This window comes from Lactuca virosa, chromosome 6, assembly GCF_052849685.1.
Source record: "Lactuca virosa cultivar CGN04683 chromosome 6, Lactuca_virosa_CGN04683_v6, whole genome shotgun sequence".
NCBI classification, from domain to species: Eukaryota; Viridiplantae; Streptophyta; class Magnoliopsida; order Asterales; family Asteraceae; genus Lactuca; species Lactuca virosa.
This window is the reverse complement of record NC_136431.1, coordinates 143284208-143295410: the sequence shown is the minus strand read 5'-3', so window position 1 is coordinate 143295410 and position 11203 is coordinate 143284208. Positions and strand designations below refer to the sequence as shown.

At 30.6% G+C, this 11203-nt stretch overlaps 3 protein-coding genes across 3 annotated transcripts; all 3 read right to left on the bottom strand.

Annotated features, from left to right (window-relative positions):
• Nucleotides 1–237: 237 nt before the first annotated feature.
• LOC145121981 (uncharacterized) lies at nucleotides 238–1086 on the bottom strand. The gene has a single exon (XM_079057660.1). The coding sequence runs from the start codon at nucleotides 1084–1086 to the stop codon at nucleotides 238–240; it is 849 nt and encodes a 282-aa protein (XP_078913786.1).
• LOC145121980 (uncharacterized) lies at nucleotides 1083–7114 on the bottom strand. The gene is made up of 10 exons (XM_079057659.1): nucleotides 6891–7114; nucleotides 6047–6189; nucleotides 5875–5943; nucleotides 5677–5787; nucleotides 4958–5215; nucleotides 4415–4850; nucleotides 3362–4290; nucleotides 3172–3247; nucleotides 2030–2946; nucleotides 1083–1897 (listed from the first exon to the last, which is right to left on the bottom strand). The coding sequence occupies exons 1-10, from the start codon at nucleotides 7112–7114 to the stop codon at nucleotides 1083–1085; spliced, it is 3978 nt and encodes a 1325-aa protein (XP_078913785.1).
• Nucleotides 7115–8127: 1013 nt separating this feature from the next.
• Nucleotides 8128–10776, bottom strand: LOC145121979 (replication factor A protein 1-like). The gene is made up of 12 exons (XM_079057658.1): nucleotides 10759–10776; nucleotides 10514–10660; nucleotides 10172–10439; nucleotides 9959–10052; nucleotides 9753–9880; nucleotides 9604–9688; nucleotides 9386–9494; nucleotides 9071–9279; nucleotides 8874–8994; nucleotides 8617–8796; nucleotides 8463–8531; nucleotides 8128–8391 (listed from the first exon to the last, which is right to left on the bottom strand). The coding sequence occupies exons 1-12, from the start codon at nucleotides 10774–10776 to the stop codon at nucleotides 8128–8130; spliced, it is 1692 nt and encodes a 563-aa protein (XP_078913784.1).
• Between the last annotated feature and the right edge of the window lie 427 nt (nucleotides 10777–11203).

The window sequence follows — 11203 nt, the reverse complement described above, 5'->3', positions numbered from 1 at the left end:
GATTTGTAAGTATTTAATTACAAACTAAATCATAAGTATTTAATTAGAAATGAAGTTTTTTGAAAACCCTTATTTTTGGTGCATGATTCTTGTTGGACATACGCAGATGATGCATTACCGGTGTGTGTAATGAAATTAATATAAAATAAACAAAACATAATTATAAATAAATAAAGTAATATGATGGATTAAGTGTGATTTGCTAAAAATGAATAAAATATGCTACAAAAAAGTTGGCTACAAATTTTGAAAAACTTCCTTATAAACAACATTGGAAGTTTTATTTGTGACTTTGCCATCTTTATCTAAAATTAATAATTTTAATCCTTCTCTGCTTTGAACTCTATATAAGGCAACATACAACTGTCCATGTGAAAAAACTGGATCTTTGAGAAACAAACCAACCTTTGATAACGATTGTCCTTGACTTTTATTAATAGTCATTGCAAAACATATGGCCAAAGGAAACTGTCTTCTTGTGAATTTGAAGGGAATCTTTTTTTCTGATGGAGTTAAAGACATTCTTGGAATAAAAGTCCGGTTTCCAATATTAGTTCCAGTTATTATACGTGCCTCAATAACACGTTTGCCCAATGATAACACCTGTAGTCTTGTGCCATTACATAAGCCGTTTTTCTGATCAATATTTCTTAGTAACATTACTGGAACACCAATTTTTAAAACTAACTTATGATTTGGTAAACCGGATACTTTGAGACCATTTAATACATCAGGAGAGTATAAATTTGAATCAAACTGATCATGGACAAATTCGGATTCACATATGCTGTCTGAACTTAAATATTCAACTTCATCTCCTGGAAACTTGTTAAGCAAACGGTCGTTTATTTCCTGAACAACTTCATTTTTTGGAGCAAGTATCGCTCTTTCTTGGAAATAATTTGTGTTACTGAAGTTCTCCAAAATTGACGGATATACAAACTCAATTAAGGAACCTATAGGATCATGTGAATCATTAATGAGAATATCATCAGGAATATCGATAATCGTTTCACCATCATTCGGGCCACCAAGTTTGCCTTCTCCTATATCCAATAGCCAATTTGCAAAATCTCTTATTTTCATATATCAGATTGATCCCTTCCAACAGTTAGCCTCATGTTTTTTGTTAATCTATGGACTTTGCAATGTTGCCATAAATATGAAGAACTCAAAGAAGCATTTACAATGTTCTGTCTACTGCCACCCGGAACAACAGGTAGAATCTGTCTAAAATCTCCTCCAAAGATAATAACTTTCCCTCCAAATGGAATATTTGAGATGGTTGAATTTCCACACCTTAATAAATCCTTCAAAGTTCGATCTAAAGCTTCAAATGCATGCTTATGGACCATAGGTGCTTCATCCCAAATTATTAAAGAGGTTTTTCTTATTAAGCTAGCCAACTCACCATCTGGATTTATTTTACAAAAATAATCCTCTATAAGTTCAAATGGAATTATAAATCGAGAGTGTGCTGTTCTACCACCGGGCAATAATAAGGAAGCAATACCGCTTGAAGCAACATTTAAGACAATATTACCATCAGATCTAATTGCTGCTGATATTGTATTCCATAAAAAAGTTTTACCCGTTCCACCATAACCGTAAACGAAAAAGACACCTCCTTTATTTTCTTGAATAGCACTCATGATGTTTAGGAAAATGTTACGTTGCTCATTTGTTAATGCAAGAAACATACGATCATAATCATTCTTTAAAACGGGAATGTTGTAATCTAGCTCCTCGGTGATTAGTCGATTGTTTGAAGAAGAAACGGATTCAACATCTGGGTATGGCATATTTTTGAAGTTTTTGAGAGTAGAGTTGTTTCGAAGTAATTGTTCTATTTCGAACAAAGTTAAGTTTTTAAGTTCATCTACTCCGAGTGACAATTCTACACGAAAATATTAAATAATTTAGAAAATATGTGGTCGATATTTAATAATTTTATTACTAATTATACAATGGCTGTTGAATAAAAAAAAGAAACTAAATAAAGTAAAAAATAAGAAAAAAAATGTAATACCTGCAGACTTAAATCTTTGTCGTTGGTTATATAGAATTCCATCTGCCAAATATCCCCATGTATTTTCCGAAACGACCTCTGGTTTAGACATACTATTACACATCAACAATGTAGCAAATAAGAAGCGTAGATAAAAACCAGATCCAGAATGACTTGCTTCTTTAATTGCATCAATGTATTCCTTGTCATCATCTAATAGCCCGAGTGCATAACAAGCATCTCTAAAAGAAGAATGTCTTTGACCATTTACCGTGAGAATTTCATCAAATGATGTCGGACCTTTTACTTTATTTAAAAGAATCCTTAAGAAATATGCTTCACCTAGTTTAGGTGAAACCGAATGAATTCTACCGATGGCTTTTCCTACTTTCCTTCGCTTCCAAAACCGACCATTTAATATCCAAACAAACTTTGTAGGAAATTCAACATATGTAAGTTTTCGTGCTTCACTGTCGATTGCATTACACTCCATCCAAGATGTGAACTTTGAAGCCGCAACAGAAGGTTTGTCAAGAACATCATCAATATCATCGTCTTCGCCATATACAATCTGTTGTTGATTAGGTAGATGAAAAGGTAGTCTGACAACAGAAGGATACATGCAATGAACATCGTATTTAAAAATTTGCCATGATGCTTCACATGCAGATAAATATCTACAATCGTAATATTCAGCTATTTCATCGACCACATCATTATTTTCACATTCATTGTTTGTTGGTACAACAGCAACCGTAGCTCTATCAGGACCCTTGTTTATGTATTTGAACAGATACTTTATAGAAGATCCTTGATTGCACCATTCAACATTAACATGTGCCTGATATCTTTTTAATAGATATTTGTTGTATGGAACAACATTTCTATTATCCAACTTCACACCCGATTTTTCTACAAAATGACCATCGTTTCTTCTCCTATATAACGAAAAACAATTTCCATCAACAGACGAATGATCACAGAATTGTTTTGGAAAGTTTTTTGAGCATTTTTTATCCACCATGCATGGACAATTGATATTTTCAGCTCCACATGGACCATGAATCATGAACTCATTGACAAGTGAATACAATTCCGGATCTTCAATTTTGTCTGGTATCTCGGCAGAAATTATCGGATCGATAAATTCAACAGTGGGTCACTTGTTGTCAGAATGCATAAATAAACATATATGACTATGCGGCAAACCTCTCTTTTGAAATTCAATGGTATAAACATCTGCAAAATATTTGGCAAAAAAACAAAATATGATTAGACAATAAAAACATACAAAAAATATACTATAATAAGAGTAATGTTTTATCAATAATGAAAAAATATAATTTGAATTACATGCTGGAACTGTGCCGAAAATTTTATTCTCCCTTAAGTCTTTAATAAATGCATCGAGCTTGATCTTGAACAACCTACATAATATATCAGGCCTGTCTTCTGGTTGAAGTGAAGTATCCTTAAGAAATCTTTTAATCTCTGGCCATTTTGGATTACACGTAAAGGTTATGAAAAAATCTGGATATCCAAACCATTTACATAGTGACATGGCATCCAAATAGTTTTGCAGCATATATCGTGCGCCACTAGTAAAGGATGAAGGTAATATGACACGTTGTCCGACATTGGAGATATTCGTTGTTCCTTGAGCTTTTTGGTTACGTAAATTTTCATAAGACTCACATCTAAGAACATGTTGTTGCCTACGTATGTAATGCAATCTCTCCGTTTCCATCATAGTATAGGCATCTACCAGAAACTGCTGAAACAACCTTTTTGAATTAAGAATGAGGGAGAACGAATGATCTCTATCTTGAATTCTAAAAGCGAAATATTCTCTCATTGTACATTTCGCCCGCTTGCTGTTGGTTGTAAATGAAACACCTCTATGAAGAATGTCAACACTGTAACCATCATCTCCATATGGAAATAGCAGTGGATATTGAAGAGGAAGGTATGAAGGATGCAATTCACTGATACGTTGTAGAAATCCAGTTTTTGTTTCAACAACAATATCCCTCTTTTCAATTGAATCACAAATGTCCCCGACAATTAAAGCGACAACCTCTGAAGCAGTCGGTAAGTTATATGTTCTTCCATCTCGCTGCCTTATCCCGATAAGTCGTAGTTTCATATCAACTTGAGGGTTTTTCTGAAAAGTATCTCTTGCCATCCTATAAGATCTAACCAACACATTATTTAAATCCAACATCACCTTTATATCTTCAATAATATCACTATCAATTGACTTTGATTGATCTTTTACCCCACTAAAATAAATGAAATTATACATAATATTAGTAATATATATATATATATATATATATATATATGTGTGTGTGTGTGTGTGTGTGTATAATGAATAATTATGAATAAGAAGGATGAAAAAAATACCCAATGCATCTTTGTCTATTTGAAATTTCGTTCTCAGTATCATAAATGTATAACTGAGAGAATTTTGGTTCCGATCCTTTTGCTGGTAAAAGGCTTCCAATACTATGATAATTTTGACCACCCAGTCTGAAAATGTATGAAGCGTTTCCTCTATTGATTGAAGTATCAATTTTACCACCCATTGACGTAAAAGAAAACATTGAATTGTAACGTCTAATGTTTTTCATGAAGTGTTTGCTTTTAGAATCCCCATTTCGAAACATTCTTTCGTAACTTGGCGGTGCTTTCTTTAAATCTGGAATTTGAACTTTGCCGTAACCACAACATAAAGAATAATTTGTGTTCCCTTTTTCTTTACCTCTAATGGATTCATTTCTCCATAACTTTGGATGACATGTTTGACATACAACATTTTGATCACCATGATCCAAATATACTGTAAATTAAAAGGCGATGAAAAAAATCTCAGTGAAATTTATAAGTATATACAACGTAGTATTTGAAATGTAAAAAAAATGAAAATGAATATTATTTTTTTATTACCATTTGAGATACCAACTATAACGTTTTCATTTATGACTTGATGTATATTTTCTACATTATCTGTCAAATCAATCAAAGGGATAGGGGATAAATGTGTCGTCTTCCTTTTTAATTTATGACATCCTGGATTCAACTTGATTGAAGATGAAGAAGCAGTTATTGTAGATGCATTTTTCGATGTCATATCATTTGAAAGTACATAGTACTGTCTTTTATCTGGTAAGTTGGAAGTGACATATTTACCGAAACCGATGTTATCTGAACAAAAAAATGAAATAAGTATACATATACTTATATCCGGATTATAAAGAAAACTAATAATTGTATATTTTAAAAACAATAAATTATTACCATTTGTAATGTTAGATAACGGATTTCTAACATTTGTAATGTTAGATAACGGTGTTCTAACATTTGTAATGTTAGATAACGGAGTTCTAACATTTGTAAAGGAATGAGAGTATTATACAGTTGTATTTTGGATTCCTGGTGAATTAAATGAACTGACATTTTGAGTTTGATCAACAATGTTTATGAAAACTAAAGAGATATGTATACAACATAATAATAACCTACAATCATATAATATTACAAGATAATTAAAAAAATATGAGAAATCATTTATTGTAAATAAATGTATAATAAGCATAAAACATTGAATAAAAAAATAATAGGATTATAATTAATTATATTTTTTAAGAGATGAAGTATTGATGTACTTGGAACGTTGGATGTTGTATTCATTTTCTTCGATCTTTTATTTTGCAAATATATTTTTCTTTGTCTTCTTTTCTCTCTGGCTTGCAAGTGGCACATGTTATTGCTGTTTTCTGCATAATATATAATATGACAGGATATGAAATGTATAATTACGTAAATAATATGTTTATAAAATAATGTTGAATAAATAAACGTACCTTTGTAAGCATCGTTTACCAATTTCGAAGAATATTGAGTTGCAGCGGACGAAGATTTTGACAAATTATCTATTTTTTTATGTTAATAAATATTTATGTTATTCAAATAAATATTATGTGAATTAAAAAATAATAAATAACAATAATAGAATTTGTATATGAAAAAACTTACCTTTGTAAATCGAAGTTTTAACAGTAGTAGTTGTTGAGGCTAGATTTGTTGATGTAGTACCCAAATTTTTATTTTTTGTATTATCTAAATAGAAACTATTTACCTTTATAGACTTTTTAGAAGAAAGTGAATGCATTGTATGTCTGCAACATTCATAGTTAAGATAAATAAAATTAGTTATAAATTAACATGCTTAACAAATAAGAATTAAGTAGTTCATATAATAATTATCTAGCGAAGAAATAGGTATAAAGCCAATGTTTTGTCATTTTTAAGTATTCTTGGTAAGTAGTTGGAAAAACAATACAATTTAATTGTGTCGTTTTTTTGAAATTGTTTATTAAAGTGTACAAATAAATTATAAATTAGTTTATTAATGTATTATTTATTTATAAAAAGTATGTTAATTGAATAGGTTGTATTTCAAAACTATAGAGTCGAATAGTAACAGAAGAGCAATTCTGATTTTTCAGTTAGACATTTAAAAATTGTATAGGGTCTAAGCAAATGTCCGATTGCAATTTTATACTTATTTCTTTATTTATTTATAAAATTTTATTTTTTTATTTATTAGTATTAGGATATGGGATTATTTAAGGCCTTATAAATACATATGTTGTGATTCAATTTCTAACATTTTACACATTACTGGATGTCATTGGGAGGCATTTTATTCTGCATTACAGTTAAAATAAAAGTTCATATTCGAACCTAGTAACAACCAAAATGTACCACTTTAAAAGGTTCATAATAATGTTGTTGATTAATTAATTAATTACTTAGGTCAAGAAATGGCAATACTGTCCTCACCAACTCTATCTGACAACGTCTTCTTCATTACTACGTTTTCTCAGCATCCTCCCAAGCAGCTGTACGCATCTCAATGGCAGTTTTACCCGATTTTTCAGATTTCAAAGAAGAAGATGCATCTTTATCTTCTACCTTGCTAGCCCAGGCAGCAATATTCGTCTTCTCTAACTGAGTTCCAAGAGCCTTGATCTCTCTTCCAGATTTGATGAAATGGCAATACTTTTTACAACCAACTCTATATGTCGCCATCTTCTTCATTACTCCGTCTCTCTATCATTCTCTCTCTGTGTGTGTTGCTACCAAAAAAACTAAAACCCACTTTGTCACCGGTTAACCATCGGTCACTGTCCTCGATTTCGGCACAATCGATTGGGTTCAACAACGCATCAAACGGAATGGGAAGATTTCATCAACGATGACCGCTGCTTGTGCGACATAGTCTCCATCAATTGAGAAAAGAAAATCAATCCTCACACCGAGTCTCCTTCTTCCACTGCCGACATCAATTCCTTGCGAATGGAAATTACCACTCATCATCCTCATTTCAAAATTAGGGCTTCTTTAAGTTCCATTTGTTCTTTCCCCAATCTCACACAATTGTTCATTCGGATGATCCTAGAGGGTAAAACCCTAGTTCTCGATGGAAACCTGATAACATTGTCTCAGTGTGGAATCGATAACAACTACGGGTTGCATTTAGTTTCCGACATGTGAAGGCCGCTTCAAGGCGAAAGAGGAGTTTGCATATAGTTTGTCAAATACTGGATTATCAGGTTTGTCAATCTAAGATTAACCCCCAAAATTCCCTTTTCGTTCCTTGAATAATTGATCGAATAAGATTCAGTTTCAAGTAATCCAGGTCATATATAACTTATAACCCGATGTAGGTTCATGTTTTCCATATTAATGTTTTACAACAGAGGTTTTAAGTTAATTGTTTCATGTTTGAAGCAGCTAAGGTGTATTTGATCGAGAAATTAATATTTTTAACCAAATGTGCATAATGTTATAATGAATTTATGGCTATTTGACCTAAATGAATCATTTATGTGATAACGAATGACTGAAAAAATGAATGGTGTACCTAATGAAAAAATGATGTACTAAGTTATTAAATATAACATCTAGATAACAAAAATCTTAATATTAAAAGCAGGATATTAATGTAAATCAACCAAAATCCAAAAAATTAAAACGAACCATAGCCTTAAAATTTGTTACCTAAGTTCCTAAATTTCTAACAACCATTGTACCAAATCACCAAACATTATTTAAAACTTAACCAACACGAGCCAAATTATTTTGTTTGTTAAACCAAAATAAAATAACTTTTCCACTTTTGGAACTAAAAGTGGATTTCCATCTCCCACTGATTTTCTTTTGGATTTAGTTGAACTGAAATCAATTCCACTATCAACATCATAAATGTCATGGAGGTTGCGCTTCAAATCAGATGATATTTTCATTGAACTTGTTGCCGATGATTTATCAACTGTTGCGGGAGTAAAACTCTCATCTGTTTGTGATATGACATCCTGAATTAAACATACATAAGTTGACAATTGGAATCATTAAATATAAAAGTCATTACTTTAATATAAAATACCTTTTCAACAGTTTGAACAACATCATCTGATTGCAGTGGTACTTCATTTAAGGAGGCTGATTGAACACTCTACAAAATAAAATGTTAATATGTAAAATGTTTTGTATGTAAATAAAAAACAAATATAAATGTTGAACATTTAAACATTATGTACCATAACTTCTAGTTTACTTTCGAAGTCCGAAACAATGGAGACATCTTCTATAAGTTTGACAACGGTGTAGATATTGTTATAGTTGATCACATTGTATGATGTAATATCCACAAGAAAGGCAAACTTCCTGTTTTCCAAAACGTTCATTTGATTTGGAAATAGGTGCAAACTGTCACCGGCCTGTTAGAAGATTGTTTAATATATTAATTCTAATAAAATTTTGTATATGATAAAAAAATATGAAAAAAATATTATACCGCTGCATGTATTTTTTTCAACTCGAATGCACTTATATCCAACAACCTTTTTGCTTCTCTATCAAAAAGAGTTAGTCCAATGGTGCCAGTATGATCTTGTACATTGATTGGAATTATATACCTAAAAAAAATTAGATTAATAGTTATTTTGATGAAAAATTGAAATGATTAATTAATATAAATAGATATGTGTGTACTTGATAACAGTATGAAAATTCGAATCGTTGCAAGCTGCATTTTTACACTTAATAACAACACTATCTTCCATCTTGTCGGGGGCGGTATAGGAAAGATTGGTTTTGGGCACATTCTTTACCCTGCTTCCACATTTGTAACACGCTTCGTAATACCAAGGTAGATTTTGTCTTATATTCATAATTGAACCAACTAATGGAAATTGCATTTCCTATTTCAAAAAACCTTTGTTAAATTAAATAAAAAAATGTTTAAATAAAGTTTAAAGATATAAACTCAATAAAATATAACTTTAGTGGTTCTGTGATTTCACAAACAGTTTTTAAAGGGAAATTCCCTTTGAAATCATCCATATAAGAAGAAGAGTAGCTTGGAAGTGTAGTTATGCTTTTTTCCAACATACCACCATTGTTATCTGCTTTCAACCTGTAATGTTAAAAATTATATTATTAAATATTAGTAAATATAAGAAATTGTATTCATTTAAATAATAATAATAAGATAAATATGTTTAATTGAAAATGAAAAAACTAACTCTTTCTTAAAGTGATTAATTTCCACGATGTCAGAATTAATGAACATCTTCGTTACATCGAAGTGACTTTGAGCTTGACCAATTCCTGTAAAAACAGATAAGTGAATAAAAGAAATATCGAAAAGAGATTAGATCACATCTCTACAAACCATTCCAAACGTTAAGTTTGACAAACTGCATCACTATAACAACACAAGTAACCGTGGTGTTGCTTTTCAGGTACTGTGACATTTGGTGTGCCTGACTTCCAAATATAGTGACATTGAGGTGTACAGACCTAAATATAAAATTAATTTAATTAGTATGTAAAAACAGGATTCAAAATAATAAATAAATGAAATAAATATCAGCTCACTGTAAGTTGGTAATAGTCATCTTTATGTAATGTCTTGATGGGTTAGGATTGGTTGTCTCAAGAGGCCTAAATGAGACAATTTGCCCAATAACATCTACATAATAATTTTTATAAAAAAATAGTATATAAGATTAAGGTAAATAATAACATACTTTAATTTATAATAAATTACACAAGTTATAAAAGTCAATGGAATAAAATAAAACAACTAACCAAAGAATGAGTCTCTTGTGCATTTCTGTTCGATGATAGAGTTAAAATCAGCAAACACAAAACCATTAACTGGACCCGAAAAATCATCACATTTTTTTACAATACTTTTACAATCCAAAGTTATTGTCTGTCTCTGACAGGTAACACTAAAACCATTTTTAACAGCCGCCATGTTTGGTTTTAAAATGATATAACTTTCACCTTCCTTTATAAGGTCATGAAATCTGGAAAAATTTTGGCTGAACACACGTGATTGGTATTTGGTAGCCTGATAAAAGAAATAAAAAAATTATTCATTGAAACATATGAAATATTTAGTGGTTTTAAAAAAAATTAACTAACCTCCTCGTCCATGATGATCATTTCAATTGATAAAACTTGGTTATTTTTTATAAAATTCCAAATCTTTAACACCCGTACTTTGAGATGTGAATCATCAGTGATATGTTCAATGTCTTTTAGGTATATTTTACAGCCGATATTCATTTCCTGCAAATTATTCATAGCATATTTAAATTAAAAATAATTTAGTATGACCATGGGCAAAACGGTTGAGCAGTGAAGAAAATAAACAATTAAGGAGTGACTGTTAACAAAGCATACATATTTATATTAATATCAATTTTGTATGAAAACAATTAGGCAGTCACAGTGAAGAAAGCTAACATATTTAAATTAATATAAATTTTGTATGAGCATGAGCAAAACGGTCATTTATGTTATTTATGAGGTGATACATATATGAGCAGGGTCATGTCATCTTATGAAAGTAATGTTACTACCGTCCATTTGTTTGTACAATGTACAAAAACTATTGAATTTTAGTTAAAATAATGTAGTCAAAGTAAACAAAGACACATAAATAAAGTTGCTGCAACAGAAACAAATTAAAGCCATATTGGTATAGTTATTCAAAAGTACAATGCTATACTTGGTTTATTATTACAGTTTTACCCTTTGAAAGTATAATAGCTCCTGTATGAAACTTTAGGTCAGGAAACCAATAAAACTTGAAGTAATCTAAACAATTAT